The sequence below is a fragment of the Suillus bovinus genome (genome assembly GCF_016758785.1).
Source record: "Suillus bovinus strain UH-Sbo-P2 chromosome Unknown EDB93scaffold_11, whole genome shotgun sequence".
In the NCBI taxonomy this organism is placed as follows: Eukaryota; Fungi; Basidiomycota; class Agaricomycetes; order Boletales; family Suillaceae; genus Suillus; species Suillus bovinus.
The window spans coordinates 316772-336681 of NW_024542067.1; the positions used below are offsets into that span (position 1 = coordinate 316772).

The window sequence follows — 19910 nt, forward strand, 5'->3', positions numbered from 1 at the left end:
TATGCATCTATTACTATCCAATACCATACAAGCCAGTGTATTGATTGTTGGAAGTACACATGCAATATAGCTAGTGTCCGTAAAATGTCCCATAATGTTCATTGATTGGAACAATAAGATTAAGTTAAGCATCCTCTTCTGCAGCTTGCTGCATGATTTCTAGGGCGGGAAGTCAGACAATTCACAAGGCTTGAAGGCTGATAGCGTACCACCCCATATAGAGCGCTGCATGGATGACATGATGTCTCCTTGATCGCCTATGTCTAATGAACCATCCCTCCTGCATCAAAACTATCAATAAACTATTTAGTATGAGCAACAATTAGTACGAACCAGTAGCCGTGACTCATGTCGGCAGAAAGCATGCTGACATCACTTGTTCTGCGGGAGCGCTGAAGACTACTTCGGAAGGAATGATCCCAAGCATTAAGCTCTGGGGAAGGGCCAAGAGTTCGGGGAGAGGGAGTTGGGCTAGAAGTGCCATTGTTTGAACGGCCGTAGTCACTACGAGGTGAAGTTATATCGCGAGTTAATGGGGGTGGAGTGGACGGTGCAGGGTCTACTTGAATAGCGGGGATTTCTACGATACACGTTGAATTATCATCTACGATGTTGATGATGCCGTTAAGTAGCTTACCTCTCTGCGCGCTGAGCGCCATTTCTCGCGTGACCAAATATCTTCGTCGCAGTGATATCATTTTCAGCAAAGAACGAACACGGTCGAGGTTCACCAAATCTGATACAAGTTTGTTCGTCCCTTGCCTCACGATAAGGTCCTTCAGCCTGCCTCGTGGTCAGAACTGTAACAACATCACACGTAAAATAGTGGACTCACTCTAGTGCGTCGCGGTCCACAATCAACTTATGGTGGGCCAGAAGGAACAGCATGTCGGTGAACGAGATGCCTTTGCGATGACTGTCTATAATGCTGGCTTCGTGAAGTAGCCGGCAATATACTGCTCTTCGCTGTCTTATAACGTCAAAGTCGATCTTCCTCAGCACCTTGTTTAGTTTCCGTGTATTTAACGTCGTCTCCACTTTCGCCCCTTCTTTCGTCGCAATCTTCTGGATGTCTTTGCAAGTCGAGACAACGGATGGAACGGAGTACTCGGTCGGGTAGATGCGAACCTCGAAAACCCCATTCAATTTCTGAAGAAGAACTTGATAAGTCTCATGAACATTACGTCACACGGAACTTACACCTAGGAAGGGAACCAGTCGACTTTGTTCAAGCAGCCCAGTCTTTGGATTGGAATACTCCGCCCACGTTTTCTTGAACGAACGAATTTCTTCACGAGTGATGGCCTTTGCTGCGCCAGTCGACTGGAAAACGTAGGAAAAATTCTGCACAACAACTCCAGTGAACATGTTCACAAATATATACTATTCGAGATATATCAGGAAGCACACGCGAAATTACTAAGGGCTCACATACCATGCTGAGGAGGTTCCAAGCAATGAAGAGAGAGAACGCCCAAGGGGTACTTCCACAATCCGTTTCCACCAGTCCACTAGTTTGAATAGTGCACCGCGGATATGCCAGAGCACTAAACCAGCGTCAACTTCAGAACACAAAGGACCGTTTAATCACGTACAAGTCATGCATGTATTGGTTCCAGCCTTCGCTACGAGTAGATGTTTTAGAAAACATCATGATAAAAGTGTTGAAAATACCTACCCCGTACTCATGAATGCGAGCATCACGAGTGCCGAACCCATGGTTTGGTAGTTCTGAGTGTGAGTTTCTGCCGAATACCATTTTGTCAAGCCGAAGACCTCCATGTACATAATGGCAAAAAAAATAAAAAGTATGAACCACAGGCCCAAGAGGTTCAAGATGACGGGCAAGCTCGCCCTGCAAAAAGTCAGTAGTTATTCAAAACATGACCGCCCCACTTACATAACAGTCTTGAAGAGCTGATTAAGGCTGTTGGTCCTCTGCACGAGCTTGAATGCGATACTGACGAGGAACAGCTTCTGTAGCTGCTCAACGGCAAAACCCGTGTAGCCAAACCGAACAACCAACGTCGTGATGAAACTGCCGCCGGCCACCACAACATCGAACAAATTCCACCCATTGGCTCGGAAACTCCTCCACCCAACGCCATAGAACCTCACTGCGATATCGACGACATACATCGTTGTGATGATTAACGAGAAGTCGTCTGAAAGGAGTTACATTGAGAGACCGAAAGGAAATACAAACAAACCGATTACTAACCTTGAAATTTCGCAATAACTACATGGACTGTAAATGTTTGCGTCCTGAAAAACGTGAGTTCAAATAGCTAACCAGAAAAAGGAAGAGACACAAACATGAGAACGATAATTTGTACGACAAAGAAGCACGTCATCATTCGCGTCCACCAACCGTGCTTGTGAATCGCACGGTCGTAGCACCATGCTCGGAATAGTTGAGTAGGCCGGGTCTGAGGACGCTCCGACGGTTTCTGGCGTTTGATCAATTTCTGCAGGTCAATCCATTCTCGCTGAGGTTGGGTCAGGAATGCAGAGCCCGTCTTAGATGAGAAGTTGCCGATGATGATACTAAGCAAGCCGTAAGCCAATAGACCAGTGACCTACAAAGGACAAGTCTCACCTGACAAAAAGAGTCAGAATCACAACGCCTCCAAGCAAATTATAGATGACGAAGAAAATGGCATTGATTTGCGAAACGTCAACCTGCGGTTGCTGGTTCTTCCCAGTAATGCTCATCGAGACTAACATAACATCGATCCACCCTTCCAACGATACAATCTCAAAAAGAATGAGCATTGAGGATCGGAAGTTGTCGAAGGAGAACGTCGTAGAAGGTGAAGGATTCTCCCAGGCACGAGGGGCCAAATATCCGAAAGAGGTGCCATATATTGTGTTGACATACTCGTTGGTACAATCGCCGAGGCCTTGGACACCGTTATCGCTGCACTCATTCATTAATCCTGCAAAGATGTTGACGCCCCATACGCTAAAGGGAATCAGATACAGGATCGCCAAAATGGCGGCATCCAAGATACGAGTCACCCCGGAAATAATAAGTGATTCGAACGTGTTTCGCATCTTCTCGATCAAGGTTACAAGGCGGAGAGCTCGAAGAGCCTTGAGTGCGTGGATAAAACGGGTCAATCCACTGACAAAAATGAGCGTGAATGACAAGTTCACTAGGATACCGATGAGTATAATGAAATCCAGGATGTTCCATATGCTCTTGACGTAGGCGTTGGGAGTGAACAAGAAACCATCGGCGATGATCTTGATGATGAATTCGACTAGTAAAGGAACACCGAACGCCATCTCGGCGATATTAAACCAAGTACCACGCACCAAACCGTGCTCCATGTAGTAATTGCGCCGGTACAAAGGAGTGGCTACAGCCTCCATGATGATACCACCAAGCACAGTCAACAAGATCAGGAGCTGAAACAGCGTATGGGCAACGTCGGAGGGTGGGGCTCCGAATAGGCGCTCTCCGCCAGCAGGCTTGACAATCTTCTGGCACATATTCCGGAGACGGTCTTCCTGCGAGAAAAGCCAAAAGGTCTTGTCATACGTCGGGTGGTCGATGATGAAGTCCGCCTTCTGCGCCCTCCGCTCGGAGTGCTCATCATGGTCGTTCTCAGTTGTGTTAACGCCGTTGCTCGCCTTAGCGATGATATCGCTACAAGTTCGTGTGAGCATAAGCTGCCACTTATAGGTACCAGAAAGCTCACAGATAACGATCCATCTCTTCGTTTTGAACCGCTGTCGACTCACGGCGGCCCTGTCGTAAGTCCACCAACAGCAGGTCATTAGAATTCGTAGTCCCAGAAAATAGTTGTTGAAGCATCGTCAGCGATTTTGAAGGCAGATGCCTTGCACCCTTCAAGGGAACGGGTTTCTTTCGATTGTGTTGTCCAATCACCCCGTAATCTTGCACAAGCGTCTTCTGCATCGGCAAGACCAGGTTCGAAGGAAGGTTTTCGACCTTGACTCGAACGGGATCCGCCTTGATCCATCGATATGGATTCAACTTGCGAGTCCAACTGTTGTGCATGACCCTTTGCGGGTGGCTTTGAGTCCAGTAGTCCGATGCCTGTTTACTCTTCTTCGTTTCTTCTGCAACGCTGAAGTTCTCATGGATGACGGCGATGAACATCTGCATCACGATGACTGGAGAAACAATGCGCATCAACAGAGGAAGGCAATATGCACGAGCACTTTGGGCGACTTACAATTTGCAAATATCAGCCACGAGCATAAGAAAACGATCACGATCGCCGCCTGCCCCAGAGAGATCTCTGCATCTGCTGTCGAGTACAAGACGTTCGTCCAATTCTCGGATGAAAAGATCTGGTACACAGCGAGGAACGAATTCCACAACTGTCCGAAATTCAACGCGGTCGAGCCGTACATATCGCCGCGAATGAGCTCCACGCAAACCAACGCAGCAAAAAGGTTGACAAGCAGCAAGAAAAGTGTCATATTTGCTAGACCGTAAAGATTTCCAAAGACTGTGAGCTGAGATGGTTTAGTTGTCTGTCAGATGTTCAGATGGCGACTAGACTTCACCATGAGTGGTTTCATTCTCGGAAACTCTAAAATAACCCTGTAGAACCTCCCTAGTTGAAATATCGTCAACCAGGGATATAGCTCCGAGTTGTGAATGGCCGGAATCTGAATGACGCTCGACCCCACAGCCAACACAAGATCCAGCCAGTTGTTCCCATGCTGGAAGAATCTTCGCCAAGCTGGGAGCTCCGCTACAACGCGCATGATGATCTCAATGTCGAAGGCCACTGTAAGCGCTAGCTCTGACTTGTCCAGTATCTGTTGATGCAGTTCGCTCATGTCAGCACTGGCGGTGGCTTGTACCACGAGCGACGCGAGGGCCAGAAATACCCAGCACCAGCGCGTATGGGTGTAGAATTCCTTGAGCGAGTTGCTCTGAGAAACGTGTTTCCCGTCCAACCAGCCCTCTTCTCGCTCTTCGACGACAAGCCCTAGTCTGTGATTGGAACGACATTAACATCAGCAGATGGAAAAGTCAAGAAGCGTACGGTGCGGCACCAAAGGCACTCTTCTGCGTATTTTCACGTACGGCAGAGAACGTGTTCGTGATCACAGCGACGAATAGATTGATAAGCCAGATGTTCAACACAAGGATGCAGACGATGAAAAAGAAGCAGGAGACAAAAAACTCGGCATCGATGATCGCGTACATGATTGGAGACCACTGAGAGGAGATTAGCGCGGTAAAAATATGAATAAAGAACACGTACGCCATTGGCTGAAGTCACAACGACAACTTGAAGCGCGGCATAATAAATATTGTCAAAGCTCTGGATGCCACTGTATGGATTGTCTCCCTCCTGATCCAAATTTATGAAATCGTCATCTGTCAAGGAAGATCTGAGCGACGGACCTGACAAACCTGCCCCAGGGGGCAGATATAACCCTTGGGCGCGGGGCCTGGTGTACCGTCCAATTGTAAATAAGGATAGACATTCAAAGTAGTCGGGTCAATGTAACCACCGCAAAATTGGGATATTTGCGTCTGATTTTCTCCCAGGGTGGGCTGAAGATAGCAATTGCGTCGAAAAGAACCCTTGAAAGATTGGATCCCAATTATCCTTCGAGAATGATTTACGCTCGATGAACATTCAGAGACCGGATAGACTCACGAGAATAGCACCGCAGCGAAGATAACAAAGTATGCTACGTTAGTAAGCAGCGGCCGAGCGATCTTCAGTGAGTGCATGATTGTCTGTAGAATAGTGTGAGCGCCCATAAACAACATGCCGTCCGCAAACTCACCGTGGTTCCAGAAGTGACAGCGAGAAGTCTTGCTATTCGCAGCACAGTCATCGCTCTGAATGCAGCAACATGATGAGATCCACGCTCCACGCCTGCCATCGCGAGTGCAAAGCTCAACCAGAAGCTGAGAATGGCGATCAAGTCGATTCTTCCCCAGCTCTGACGCAAGTATGGCATGTTACGATACACCTTGTCGCGTGCGTTATCGATATTTAGTCGGAATGGCAGAGAGATCACGTCCGGAGGTGTTTGGTCTGACCGAAGGGCACGTGAAAAGAAAGTTGGCTGTGAGGGATTCCGGAGATGGGCGCGCGAAGGAGGCTCGTCTACAACGGCCTCTTTTTCTTGACGCGAAACATCGCGAGGCAAATTACTTGGACCGACTACTATATCAGCCATCGAGCGCGACGGGGTGGCCTCAGAAAGTTTGAAAGGCCGCGATATACGATCATAGAAGGGCCTTAAGGAGAGGCTGCGTAAAAAGGAACCGGATGCAGAAGAAGTCGACGTAGAGATTATTGGCGATGTCGAAGATACAAAGAAAGCAGATATTGGAACTTCAGGATCTAGCAGAAATCCAGAAACGCATATTCGCGCAACTGCTTCAAACCTAACAGCAGGCATCAGGCTGAGGGTATGGTGACCAGTATGAAACCTACGTGAATAGGATGAACAACCCAAAAAGAACATAATCTTCCCAAGCAAGAAAGAAACCCTTCTGTGGAGTCGGCATGGACTGCTCCGAGGGAAGAAGGACTGAGTGAGATGCTTGAGATATCAATACACAGGCATTAAGGATTATTAAACAAAGTATCAGAGGTTCGGTCCATCTGCAGTGATGATTAATATCGTCGGGCGGGAGAAACCTAGAAGAGGCCTACGGATGAGAAAGGAAGCGATAAAGGCGAAGACGAAATGTGCTTGAGGACTCTAAAAAACCGAGAGTGCGCCCTCGTAAGGGAGTCAGCTTTCTAGTAAGGAACACTTGTTGTTCGTTCCATTGCTCTTCGAAGGGTTCCTTGTTATCTTGTGTGGGAGAGTACTCGCCATCGTCGAAGTCTTCATCCGGTATGCGGATGGAGTTATCCAAGGCATGACCTGAAAGATTAACGACGCGGAGGGACGCGCGTTGAAGGTGCTTCGACATTACCCTGAACGCCGAGCCCGTTCGTTTGAGAGGGGAAGGTGAGGAACTATAACGCAGTGTCCTCCGCCTGGTGGAGCCTGTAGCAGCTCCCGTGCGCTCGGAGTCAATGGTCAAATCATTAGCACTAGCCCAACTCCCATTTTCAAATTTCCATCGAGAGTTGGTGCCGTTGAGATGGACATCGTCTCCATCCTTGGATGAGTCAAAGTCAGACTCCGGAGTGGACATCAACGAAGCGGAGGATGGAGCAGCTTGTGCAGCAGTGTAGGGTAAGTCGTTGTAGACCGACTTCCCATTGTACGCTAATGTGTTTGCAAAGAACCTGTTGTCAGGAGAATAAACCGGGTCCTCATCCGCAGTAAATGAGTGGGTCGATATTCTTGAAGGACCCGCCTCCATAGTTGTTGAAAGATTCGGGCGCAAGGGATCCTGCCCTACGTCTAACCTTGCCCAGCTCGCTCGTCTGCGAGCGACGGAGCGACCACCATCCACTGAAGGATGAAGTGTTGGAGATGGACTCGGAGGAGCTGAAGTGGCAAGGCCTGTGATAGTGACAGTTAAGTCAATAGCAGAAGAAGAAGAACTTTGGGTTGAATGACTGAGAGACGAATGATGTTGGCCGTCCAGAGGCTGGTCATCCATGACATCCATAACTTCATACACGTTCCTTACCCTCATGCAAATATTTAATCACCGGATATTATATATTACCCTTGTGAAACATATTCTTGATTTGGATCATTATTTGATCTGAGTCGAGTCGTCAGTGGTTCTTCAACTTCTTACATATTCTCTTTCATAAGTAATGCAAGACGACGAAGAGGATCTTTCTCTCGGCCATGTTTTCACGGTTTGTGCTAATAGATGCTATCACCCAAAAGATCAATTTATTTGTTCAACTATAGGAACCTCCGCGTCCACCAACACCCCCGCCAACCTTTGCAACATACACTCGAAACACCTTCCCCGATCTCAAAATCCGTCTGGTAGGATCTCATCCGTTATGGGCTCATCATTTGTACTGCTATTTGAACTCTGCATCTACAGAATGTTACTAATTTCTTGCGTTCAATGTAGATGGAATGCAGCATTAGCATTTGCATCATATATAGACTCAAATCCAGAGATAGCACACAATCGCTGCGTACTCGAACTCGGAGCTGGTGGAGGCCTCCCAGGACTCGTTTCAGCACAAAATGGTGCCAAAAAAGTGTGAACATTAACGCCAGTCCCATCGCCTTGCCTCACTTATCCAACAGGTTGTACTGACAGATTACCCGGAAGCGGTACTCATCGATAACTTAGAATTTAACGCGAGAAAAAATCTGTCCCCTGATGAGCAGGATCATGTTGAGACTCAGGTATTTTTTCGGGAGCACTCATGGCTTGCCTGATTATTCATTTTTAGGGATATATCTGGGGCCACCCCGTAGACAACTTACTACGGGCACTCCCAAAGGACCCCGCCTCAACTGGATTTCACTTAATCATATTATCAGACCTAATCTTCAATCACTCGCAAGTAAGTCTGCTATGTGCCATCCAACTACGATGTCTCAACGCATATAGCATGATGCATTATTGAAATCTTGTGATATGTGCTTGATTTCCCGCTCCGCAAACAATGATACTTCAATTGCACCATGCGTGCTGGTTTTCTACTCTCATCATCGACCGCACTTGGCAGACCGGGATCTTGATTTTTTCCGCAAAGCTCAGGATGCAGGCTGGGTTTGCGAGGAGATAGTGACACGCAAATATCCGGTCCGCTTAATCCACACATCGGTGAATTCTTTTCTGATGGTTCAGTTTCACAGCCCATGTTCCCGGAAGATCCAGGCGAAGAGGAAGTTCGTGCTACAGTACATGGTTGGAGGATGACCAGGGGGGATACCGGCGATTTTCCTCACTGAATTTTGATTTAGCGCATTGATAAAGTCTACTTTCATTCCAGGTAGGTGCTACAGCACCCCTCATCGTTTGTAAGACTTCCCATGACGCGCCCCACATGATATGGTCACATCTATAATTGAGATCCAGGTCCAGTGGGTAATACTTTGATAAATAGATTCCGAGTGATAAGCACGAAACGTGACAGACATTTCCCAGCGTTCCTTATATGAATCGGATTACTGTCTGACCTAGTAATAAACTTTGTTTCACTACCACGTGCGTGTTGAATCATGCTATTCCTCAAGTCTTGACGACTGGAGAAGAACCAACAGGCTGGCTCGTGGCTGCGTATGTAGGTGACTACGGGGCATTCGACTGGTTCGTGTCACCATATCCAGGTGACTGCGGAGCACTCTGCTGGGGCGCCGGAGCAGGTGTTTCCGCGTCAGTGTCTGCAGGGGCAAGTTACACACATGACATGCGCAAAATTCTCAAGTACTCACATCGATAGCTGCCCCTGGCACGTCGCTCCTGAACGTTGGCACGCCTGAATACGAGCCAGAGCGCGTGCTATGTGTTCACAAGAGGTAAGTTACAACAATCACACAGACGAGCCAAATTCCGCACGATGAGTCCAGGAAGGTATCCGAGCCTGGCAGTAACAAGGCATGAGTGAAATACAAAGTTTGTAGCGGGGAGAAGAAGTACTTACAAAGTCAACAAGATATTCACGAGGAGATCACAACCGCAGCCTGAGATGAAAGCTGCTGCAGCAGGGGGGAAGATAACGGCGACCTGTTCATTCCCTGTGTGAGCATATCAAGTAGACTTGCTTGCGCAACTTGAAGAGCGGCGTACGATAATGAGTACGCAGTCAGCAGCGCCATTGGATTCCATGGTGTCGCGGTCTGGGTGAGGTGGGGATTTGTGCGACAGCGTGTGCTTTTACACGGTCTCACTGTGAGAATCTGTGGCTATAAGCTAGAGTTTTTGTAAGGGTTAGTTGGTTTACTATAGGGGGCGGTCCAGACTAGAAGGTTGGTGAACTATTTTTGGATGCTGGCTATTATGTAAGACGCTCCACTCCCACTCTAGTCAGCCATGAAAAATAAAAATCGTTAATAGTTACATTATAGTTCTTCCAGTGCTTCATGATCAAGCTTCTGGAATTTCGTGAACGAAAGCACAACGTTAGAAGTGTAAAATTTGGTATCGGATAATTCCACAAAAAGTAAAGAAAAGAAGTAATAAATACAACATCAGAAATCCGAGACACGCAGAGACAAACGGAAATTCACAATCCAAGTCATCATCCAGCGATAAATCAACATTACACCGTCCACCCATCCACCCCTCTCCTCAAATGGAGAAAAACGGCTGCTCTGAATTCTGGCTCTGCTGCTGCTGTTGCAACTGGAAGGGGTTGTTTTTGGTCCCAAATCCTGTCTTCTGTGCTGCCAGCAAACCTGCTTGCGTGTGCCCGTAACGCAGTGCGCCGACATTTCCGAATGTATCTTGACCATCATCACGGTTGGCAAACAGACTGGCAAGATGCGAGTGCTCTTGGTCTGTCCGATTCGGACCACCACGACCCGCACCTGCGCCAGCGGATGTGTTGATACCCGGAGCTGGAGAAGGTGACGATACTTGTGAGGGCACAGGTGAAGAGTTGTAAGAAGGTGCATTGGAGTTGGAATAAGTTCCTTGAAGATTGAACGACGGTCCAGAGGTGCTATTGACTGGTGTCCCTGATGATAGTGGGACAGGCGAAGAAGCAGGAGCGAAGGGGTTATTGGAACTGAAAGAGTAAAGATGAGGTCACCGCAACGATAAATCCACATCAAGTGATGACATACCCGAATCCAGTTGGTTGCGCAAATAAGACTTGCTGCTGCTGCTGCTGTTGAGCTTGAAGTTGTTGTTGTCGGAACCACTCATCTTGCGCCGCTTGTTGGGCTAGTTGTTGAGCTTGTGCTTCTTGCTGTTGACGAAGCCATTCTTGTTGTTGCCTCAAATACTCTGCCTATTAATGGATCGTTCAATCAATCCACAATAAGACCAGATATTACCATACCTGCATTGCTTCCTGTTGTGCTTGCTGTTGGTACGGGTTGAATGATGTAAACTGTGGCTGCATCGTGTATTGAGGCTGAATAGTATACTGCGGTTGCATCTGGGGCTGAGGTTGCAAGCCTGTTGCATATGGAGTAGGGTCGATAAAGGGAAATGGATTGTTGCTGTTGGAACCGTTCGGGGAGGATCTGGAATGGACGAGGCCATCAGTTGAAATCGAGCACGCATATGGACTAACGTACATTTGTGCTTGATCATCGAATAACGCGTGAGCATTTGAGTCTTCAACGGCCTTATGTCTTTTCGCCTCCTCTTCCTCACTTAATCGTATTGCTGTGGCAAGGTCTTGCTCTTCAGCTTTCCGGCCCTGTTCCTCTGCAAGAGTCCTTTTCGATGCTTCGATCGCCTTACGGAGCTCGTCTTCGTCGCGATCGGCGCCACGGTTGGCCTTCCGTGGGGGCGTTCCAGGAGGAGGTGCAAAGCTCCTCCTCCCACCATCTTCGTCGTCTTCTCCATAACCATTGCTTTGCCCTCTTATCATTCTGTCGCGCATGCTTGCCCGAGTACGGCGCTCCTCCTGTAGACGTGCTGGATCACTAAGAAGGTTGGAGATATCTTTGGCCTTTTGCCGGACGTTGGCACCACAATCTTTCCCATCTTCATCCAAATATTGAAATTCCTTGAGCGTTTTTATGATGTATAAATTGTCACGGAAGTATAGGACGACATTTTCAGAACCAGCGTGTAGGAGGTAGTCCAGCACGGTGAGTGACTGGGAGGGAGTTTGAATTCGGGTCCTCCATCCGAAGCAAGGTAGCTAACCTTGAATACATGTCGCCAATTCTTGCCTTTATCATTCAACCTTTTATCAAGCATTTCCATGATCTCGACGAAGTCGTTCCTGTGAACAAAAGCGCATCCGAGTCAGCACTCCCGGTGAACTACAACCACCAGGTAAGCTGCCTAGCGATCACGCACTGGTTATACGACAGCTGAGCGATCTCGTTCATCTGAGTTCCTGATGGCCCCCATGGATCATTGGATGTCGCATCCCGGACTTTTGCCTGTGTGTCTGAATAACCCTTGGTGTAATTTTTGGCGACACGAAGGGCACCCTTGCCAAAGTGCTGGAGCGACATTAGACTGTATCGTGATTTGCAGAACAGAAGTTCTACAGATTATCAAGCTTTGCTTTATGTAGTCAATTAGAGAAGTGAGCGCGGAGCGGATCGTGGTCACTGTCAGTGGGATGAATTGACAGACGTGATAACTGCGGAAATCGCCGACCCAGCTTGGAATATGTTGCAAAAAGTAAATAAAAACACACGCCGATGGTGAAGCGGTTATCATGCTTGCCTTCCAAGCAAGCGGCAGGGGTTCGACTCCCCTTCGGCGTATGTCTTTTTCGACAATTTCTGTAAGCACGCCGGCTTACCTGAGTTTCCATAATCAGTACATATACCGCCGCTGATGCTGAAAGCTAACTTAAAGTTAATCGAGCTGCGTCCTCGCTCGAGCGTTTGGTTAGGTTGCTAGATATGCCTTCCCCTTGGCTGCACCTTTCATTATTTTACGTCTCTGATGGAGCCTATGCTGATGGATTAGATTGAGCATACAACTAAGGCTCAATGCTCACTTCACTCCCATTCTACACATTCCAAATGTTTTTGCCAGTTATTCGTACTCACTCAACCACGCATGGTATCGTTGTCCAAAGTGGAATCAAAAAAAAGTCTGTAGTACAACCGACAACAAGAGGATAAATACTAATATATTGTAAGATCTCCCATCTATCACAAATATCAGAAACACAAACACATCATACACGATTCCTCCCCCGTCTCTCATACTCAACAAGCATATCCACCGCACGATCCCGTGAATCCTCCAACTCATCTCGATCCTCCCTCTGTTCCTCAAATACACTCGACCCCAACGCCCGACGCAACTGCATCACCACATCCTTCTGCGACCCTCTTGTAGGCGGACTGGGTGGGGGAGACAATATGAACGAAACCTCATTATTGGTGTCATCGCAACACAGAATCCGGGATGGGAAGATCCGCCGAAATAAAACGATGGTGTTCAGCATGATTTTAATGTCCTCATCGTCTATGACTAGGTCTTTCACGTCCAACACGCTGCTCGCCCATACTTTGGCAAATGAGTCAGAGATGGCGCAGATGGCGCCGCCTAGGCTCCGCCCTGCATTGATAGTCTCGTTCCATCTCGCTGCTAGCTCTGGGTCGTGGGATAGAGAAAGAGCACCACTGTGCGAACGAGTGACGGTCTGCACGAAAAGTTTGGATGTGTGGGAGCAGAGACGTTGACGGAGGAGGGTCGTGGCGAGGGCACCGAGTGGCGTTAGGGATGTGGTGGGAGTCGAGGACGTGAGTGTCTGAGCAGCTTCCTCGAGGGAGAGCGTTTCTAGCACCAACCGCTCGTAAGGGCGAATCACCCCAACACGAGCACGGCGCCATAATCTCTGCGAGCGATCCTTTATGTAAAATGCTGGGAGTGAATGGGCAAGGAGAGCCAATGTTGCCAGATCACTTGCGTGTTGTGTTGTTTTGCCAGATGCACCTAACAAGAACGAAAGACGCAAATAGACTTGAAGACGTAGAAAGACTGGAGCTGAGGCGGGGTGAAGAGCAACGAGTTCGGCTAAGCGAACCCATGCCCTGCGCTCAAGCTCAGAGTCGAAGGTCTCGTTCACCACACGCCTGATGAAAACGTTTCGGACTGCTCCAAGTGCACTGGTGCTCAATCCTAGTGCATCAATGAGAGCATCTCGTTCATCTCGGGAACCGCTCTGAGCAAGTGCATCTGACAATGGACCTTGCTCTTGACGGGTGGTTCTCTCAGTGATGGTGGAATCTGCATCTGACTCTGAGTCGCTGATATCAGGGGAAAGAGGGGGAGAAAGAAGTTCTGCCCCCTTGTGAGCTGTGAGTGGTGCTCGATTGCTGATTAGATAACTAAAGGGTATGAAGCGCATGATCTTGGCACGTTGAACATATCCTGGAAGAGGTAGCCATGGGATAATGATTGTGAACAGAACCAGAATAGATGCGAGCAGATGGATGGTTTGTACGGCACTGCTCCATGACCACAACGTAGCAGTAGTAACAGGTGTAGAATCAGTGACGTGGGATAGCACCGAACCTTGGTGCGTGTGAGGATAGGAAGCACCTGCTGAGTTGAAGGGCGAGTTGAAAAATGAGAACAGCGCAAAGACAGCAAGAAGGTACTGCTGGGGCTGTGCCTGCATAGTAACATCGCCCTGGACTGGACACACTAACAGAGTCGCTGAACAAGACAGGTGCGGCAGCGACAATTGAGGGCGGAGCGCCAGGTTGGATCTTACGGGGTCGACCTCGCTTGCGCTTTTCCGGTACTGCTCCGGGGATACCCTCGGAGATGGTTGTGGGTGTAACAGCAGCAACAGAAACGGTAGGCAGTTTATCCTTCTTGGCCGCAGGTGCTTTTGTTAACTTGGGCTTCTTGCGGACGCGCTCAGCGTCGTCACCCTCGTCTTCACCATCGCCATCTTCATCATCACTTGCTTCATAGGCTTCGGCATCATTGTCGATTTCATCGCGTTCTGGGCCTCCAAATTTTTTGGCCCATTCATGATCCCATTCAGCAAGGAGAGGCTGAGCACCGGGAATTCCAAGGATGAGGGTACGCAGTCCTTCTTGCTCGCGCCTCAGCCTGATCTCACGCCTTTTCAAGACGCTATTACGACAGTCAGCGCAAGAATGATTACATAGGGGATAAAATTATCTGACCGGATATACTCGACTGCTTTTCCGAGTACATTGGCTTTGCTTCCTTTCCTCGCGACCTTGACACCGTCAATGTACCCACGTTCATCCACAACATCACCTTCTTGGGTAGTATTTTGGTCTAGAACGCGAAGAGCAGGGACAGAGGCCTTGAGGCTCTGGATGCGCGCGTTAAGATTTGTACGGTAACGGCGCTCGATGGTTGTGTGACTAGTCTTTGGGCGGCTAATGACAGCAGCACCTGCTATCTGAGTGTTAGGTGCAGATGATCCAGAGTCAGAAGTGGGAGTAGTTGGACCAGGGGAAGGAGATGATGACGCCGAAGATGAAAGGTAAGGTTGAGGTTCCTGCTTGTGTTTCGGTGGTTTGGAGGAAGGCAATGCCGGAATAGAAGATATGAGCCGGGGTATGGGCAATTTTGCTTGCATAACCACTCCAGAGAATGGGTCTGTCATATTTCATGGATAAAAAAAATAGCTAGTGAGAGATAAAGACCAACCTGTACCCGAGCTGATCGGTACCATGACTGGAGACATGGATGTACCGGATGAGATGCTCATCCGGGGTGATTTTTCATCGGCCGAGCTGGAAGAAGCTGATGCAGAGCTCAGGGTAGGCGATGAGAAAGTGAACGGAAAAGAGGACAGTAAATCCTGGGGCTGTATATGAAGGGAGTTCATGTCGAACATAGTCTGTGGAGATGTGCTATGATAGTGCAATGCACTTGGGTCGACAGCCATGGACAATGCAGCATTGAGGTCAAGGTCCATGGGAAAAGAGAAGTCGAAAGAGCCGCCAATATCAGGAAATTTTGAGTTCTGGTCAGGATTCAAGTCCAAGGGCTGTTGCGGCCAGAGAGAGGAAAACTGAGACCAGTCTGGTGGAGAAGACGCTTGGGATGAGGAGGTTTCTGAATCTGATAGATTATTTAAGAGTATGGTGAGCGGATCACTGAGTTCATCGTTTGAAACGTCGTCGACGTGACGTTCACCGTCCATATTCAATGCGCTTCTGCCAGTGGGAGAGCAAAAGGCTAACCGCAACCAATGCTCGTGCTAGTTATAAGAGGTTATTGTAATCGTGCCACTTTCTGAACCACGAAGTCGCGCCATTTCCAAATTATTTCCAAAGTAGGAAACTTATTCTCACTGTACGGTGTTCGGGTAACAGTCACTGAAACGACCAGGTGAAAAGCTTCGCCGACGGTCACCGGCTTTCACACCCTTTGCGTTCATTGAATGAACACCACATGGTCAGTGACCAGCAGAACACTAGTGGGTATCGCACCAAGGTAACGACCACAGCGCGCAGTTTTCTGGCTTCTCGGCCCTCTAGAAGTATTATAAAGGCGAATGCCTGGACGAATACGTCCAAGTGTCTTCCGTACTCCGATCGAGTTGTAACTAGTCCAATTGGTTTTGCAAGGCGGCCTACTGGAAACAGTGATTGCCGAAAAGTTATCATGAAGCAAACACGTTAACGTATCTACCTTGAAATCGAATGCCTGAATATATAGTCACTCGGAAGGGAGTGAAGCCGCATCCAGCAAGCGTGCCAGGGCCCAGCTGGTCCCTTGGAAACGGACTGCAGGGACGCATGATAGCTCGCGTCGCGTCTGTGAGTTAGTCACGTTACCCTGCGAATCCACTCAACCTCCACCTTCCCTAGTCGCAGTGCTACCCAAAAAACCTGTCTATCGATTGCTTGAAGTGAGAGAGAAAGGTAACTAGAAAGGAGAGCCCCCAGGTCCTCATTCAAAGTCATGTGACCTAAAGCTTTGACAATGAACTTGATAGTCTCAAAGCTTGTCCAAAAAAGGAAATCAATTGACCTTCAAGAAATCGCGGTTTCGGTTGCTCAGCTTCGTGTGTTTCTTTCGTGCTCGACGTTTTATCGAGAATTTCAGTTGTTGACAAGTCGTTGATTGAGCTCGTTGCAACTGGTCAGTTCATTCAGTTTCGCTATATTGATTAATAAATCTGATTGTTGCAACCACATCATATCACAGGTACCGCTTTTTTCTTACTACTTACCGCTTTCAAACCCTGCTCAGCATCTATTCAAGTTTCATCTTTTGTTGCGTTGACAGGAAAACCGCGGATGACCTTTGTCTGGTTCAAAGGCTAGATTTTGAACTCACTGCAGGAACCCAGTGATTTTTACTCCTTTTCGCCTTGACGCACGCCGTCCCATTCATTTACTTCGAACTCTCTTTTACATTAATATGTCACACACAATCCCCCAAGTCCGCAGACGTCCCACGAAGCTTAGGCCATCCGGAGTAAGACCAGATTCTAGTATCGTTCGCGCGTCAGTTTTCGAGACTGCCCTTGAGCTTGGGATCCATAATTCCACCGTTGCAAATTGGATATTCAATAGCCCCTTGCCCGAGGAGTTGGAAGAGTTGGAGGATATTCCTACTGAAATAGAGGCACAAGAGGTACGTTGTCACTATCTCAGATGTAAATGAATGCTTGACCAAGCTCTTTCATCCACTTCATCACCGCTGCGTTCACTCCCGCAGACCTTGACTCCTGCCCTCACCTTTGGCTCGCATACTACGAGTGATGAGTCGTCAACGACGTCCTCCCCGCAAAGCAACGTTGCATCCGCAAGGCAGATACACACGCACAAGCCGAGCGTGTTCGAACCTCTCCACGTGCACTTCAATGATTTTGCTTCCGCGCAGCTGACTCTATCATTGCCTCCACTGAGTACGTCAGTCAATGAGAAGGAGAGGCCCGGAAGCATGTCCAATTTGTCTGGCAAGCCGTCAAATGATGTGGGACACCCATCGAATGAGGACATCACACGTCAGACCGACCGCAAGTGTGCCACACCGAGTTCCGCAAGGTCTGAACCGGGGTATGTGAGCGATGGTCAATATCTTTCTGACAGCGCTGGTTTCAAAAAATCTGGCAAACTGAAAGGAAGGGGCAAGAAAGGAAAGCCGCCAGCCTTGGACTTCCGTTCTGGTTTTGATGAAGCGCCTGACTATTCTTCGGATGGAGGTTATCTCTCTGCTTCATCAAGCAAGTCGCAAGGAAAGTCTAGTAAGGGTAAATCTAGGGCAATGGCGTTCTTTCGGAGGAAGCCAAAGAAGCCGCGAGCCAGCGATGAAGAAGATGATAACTACATACCACCAGTTCCTGCGATGCCTCCGATAGCAGTTCCTTCGAGTCCAAGACCTTTGAAGCATCTTGTTGCAACACCCTCATCCCCTACGCGATCTGGCTTCACACCACTGAAGCTAAACTTCAACACCTCGACTCGAGCGTCAAGTCCCGTCTTAAACCCAAGAAAAGACCGCGCCAGTCCCCCACTTGCTCGAGTAGTGGCACCTTCCTCCATTCCCACTCCTCCTCGACCATCCGAGCAGACAGTAACTTCGATGCCGTCGCCTTCGCCTTCGCCTGTGCCTCCGTCTACACCTCCTCTCGCTCTTCCGTCTATGCCGATATCTCGCCCGTCAACTCCCAGTACACCCCTTAGTGTGGTACCGCCTATCTCACAGGCTCCTGCAACTCCAGTTCGTTCATCCCCGATCGCCTCTCCCCGGAATATCGCTATTCGTCCTGCGGCTCCTCCACCTACGCAACCATTGCCACAGCCACCTCCATCTCCCATGCCATCCATGTCGTCACAAAGGGCTCCTGGACCACCACCTATGCAAGCACTACCTCCGGTTCCAGTGCGTCCGCTTCCCATGCCACCATCTACGCCGACGACGCCCTCGAGGAGACTGCCGCCTTTCCGACCGGCTGCAGTGGTACCTGGCCCTACAGCTCCATTAGTCCCTCGCCGGCATCCACAAGCTCAGTCCCGCATTCTATCCTCTCCTCGTCCACAGCCATCACATAGCGCATCTGATTCAGTTGTCCCGCAATACAAGCATGACAATAGTGAGGCGTCACCGAGGAGGTACCAGAGCCACAGTGTTGCCCCCAGTGATGACAGAACCAAGAACCACCCTCCCGGGCATGGTGGTATGGTACGGAGACAGCATTCAGAGATGCCACCACCTCCATTTCTCCAGCGGCGCATGCATGGCGTGCAAGGATCCCCGCGGCATCCACCCCCAGATTCACCTCTCCCACAGATTCCGAATGCGCACCCCATGCATCCTCCAGCATTCCCCTCAAAATTTCATGAACACTTTTCGTCCGTGTCGTCAATGGGTTATACTTCGCCTGCTCTGCGCAGTACCAGTGGGTCCGGCTCCTCGTCTGGCCCGTCTGTTCGCTCCATACGCTCTTCCAATGCCCCATCAGTATCCACTTCTGATAGTCACGGCCGCTCGAGTCGCCATTCGGAAGGCGTCGTAGATACGCATCCAGACAAAAGATCTTCGTTACATTCAGAGTCCAGCTACGGGAAGCGAAACACGGCCAGCATCGCTTACTCACAGTCACAGTCGTCCGTGCTCGATACCCGCAGCGACATCAGTGCCAGCGTCTACGATGAGCGTTCAAGCACACATGACGAGGATGGGGGAAATGATCCCAAGGGCGCACATGCTGACGATGAAGATGATGATGATGCATCGCTCTATCCCTCAGATGAGAAGACGGCTGGTAGGCGTACAATGTACCTGGTCGAAAATGGCCAGGCTCTGGAAGAGGATGGAGATGTATTCCCACCCCCATTACCGCCCCCGGTAGGAGGATACTTTTAACTAACGTTGGGATATAAGTTACCATTCGCTTTAACTTATCTGCTGTTTTTGGCTTTCTTTTCTGGTTGCTTTTTCGCTCGTTTTCTTTTCGTTTGATGGTTGGCTTTTTTGATAATTCTAATAGCGCAAGAACTCGAGACATTGATATCTGCTCGATGCAGTTGTGATACTAGTAGATACGATCTTGATGTTATGGTAATAGGTTAATGGCCTAGCACTACTGGGACATCCACCGATGGCCTCACGCTGTAGGCTGGAAGCAATTTGATCCTGCTTTCTTATCTATACGCCATTAATATTGGTTTGTCGGCAACTTGAAATTCCACATAGTATAATGTCGTCACCTTCGCCTCCGCTATACCATGCACACCGTTATGAAAGGTTCCTGGGGCATGTACCGTAAGCACGCGTCCATCTACACCGACAATGCCCTCGCAGAAACTTCGACCGTTCCGACCGGTTGTAGTGGTGCATAGCCAATAGCCATACGGCCCAACTAGTCGCTCGCAGGACTTCATAAGCGTGTATTATTTGTGTCCCGCAG

At 48.9% G+C, this 19910-nt stretch overlaps 6 protein-coding genes and 1 non-coding gene across 7 annotated transcripts; 3 read left to right on the forward strand and 4 right to left on the reverse strand.

Moving 5' to 3' along the window:
- Positions 1–124: 124 nt before the first annotated feature.
- EDB93DRAFT_1247762 (Ion transport protein-domain-containing protein) lies at positions 125–7588 on the reverse strand (the record flags this gene model as incomplete). Its single annotated transcript, XM_041452631.1, has 23 exons — positions 125–159; positions 210–280; positions 334–580; positions 638–783; positions 836–1149; positions 1201–1383; positions 1436–1547; positions 1596–1625; positions 1679–1855; positions 1901–2165; positions 2222–2265; positions 2317–2547; positions 2600–3655; positions 3708–4146; positions 4209–4512; positions 4546–4981; positions 5034–5209; positions 5256–5345; positions 5408–5606; positions 5658–5740; positions 5791–6400; positions 6450–6620; positions 6672–7588. The coding sequence occupies 23 exons, from the start codon at positions 7586–7588 to the stop codon at positions 125–127; spliced, it is 6336 nt and encodes a 2111-aa protein (XP_041310427.1).
- A 154-nt stretch (positions 7589–7742) lies between these two features.
- Positions 7743–9285, forward strand: EDB93DRAFT_1264846 (nicotinamide N-methyltransferase; the record flags this gene model as incomplete). The annotated part of the gene is made up of 7 exons (XM_041454223.1): positions 7743–7787; positions 7843–7955; positions 8015–8147; positions 8197–8298; positions 8346–8459; positions 8507–8701; positions 8755–9285. The coding sequence occupies 7 exons, from the start codon at positions 7743–7745 to the stop codon at positions 8848–8850; spliced, it is 798 nt and encodes a 265-aa protein (XP_041310428.1). The 3' UTR covers positions 8851–9285.
- EDB93DRAFT_98513 (uncharacterized protein) lies at positions 9005–9878 on the reverse strand. The gene is made up of 5 exons (XM_041458060.1): positions 9689–9878; positions 9543–9625; positions 9458–9482; positions 9334–9400; positions 9005–9282 (listed from the first exon to the last, which is right to left on the reverse strand). Exons 1-5 carry the CDS (start codon positions 9725–9727, stop codon positions 9191–9193), a joined length of 306 nt encoding a protein of 101 aa, XP_041310429.1. The 5' UTR covers positions 9728–9878; the 3' UTR covers positions 9005–9190.
- A 311-nt stretch (positions 9879–10189) lies between these two features.
- On the reverse strand, positions 10190–12042 carry EDB93DRAFT_1080551 (ENTH-domain-containing protein; the record flags this gene model as incomplete). The annotated part of the gene is made up of 6 exons (XM_041445544.1): positions 10190–10628; positions 10687–10853; positions 10905–11091; positions 11146–11675; positions 11726–11804; positions 11882–12042. The coding sequence occupies 6 exons, from the start codon at positions 12040–12042 to the stop codon at positions 10190–10192; spliced, it is 1563 nt and encodes a 520-aa protein (XP_041310430.1).
- A 186-nt stretch (positions 12043–12228) lies between these two features.
- Positions 12229–12300, forward strand: EDB93DRAFT_t37. Its single transcript has one exon. It is a non-coding gene; the product is annotated as a tRNA-Gly (tRNA).
- Positions 12301–12409: 109 nt separating this feature from the next.
- Positions 12410–15771, reverse strand: EDB93DRAFT_1129901 (uncharacterized protein). Its single transcript, XM_041448897.1, is given in 4 exon segments — positions 12410–14186; positions 14206–14641; positions 14695–15139; positions 15191–15771. 4 exon segments carry the CDS (start codon positions 15687–15689, stop codon positions 12723–12725), a joined length of 2844 nt encoding a protein of 947 aa, XP_041310431.1. The 5' UTR covers positions 15690–15771; the 3' UTR covers positions 12410–12722.
- Positions 15772–16915: 1144 nt separating this feature from the next.
- EDB93DRAFT_1247766 (uncharacterized protein) lies at positions 16916–19366 on the forward strand (the record flags this gene model as incomplete). The annotated part of the gene is made up of 2 exons (XM_041452632.1): positions 16916–17131; positions 17216–19366. The coding sequence occupies 2 exons, from the start codon at positions 16916–16918 to the stop codon at positions 19364–19366; spliced, it is 2367 nt and encodes a 788-aa protein (XP_041310432.1).
- Positions 19367–19910: the final 544 nt, after the last annotated feature.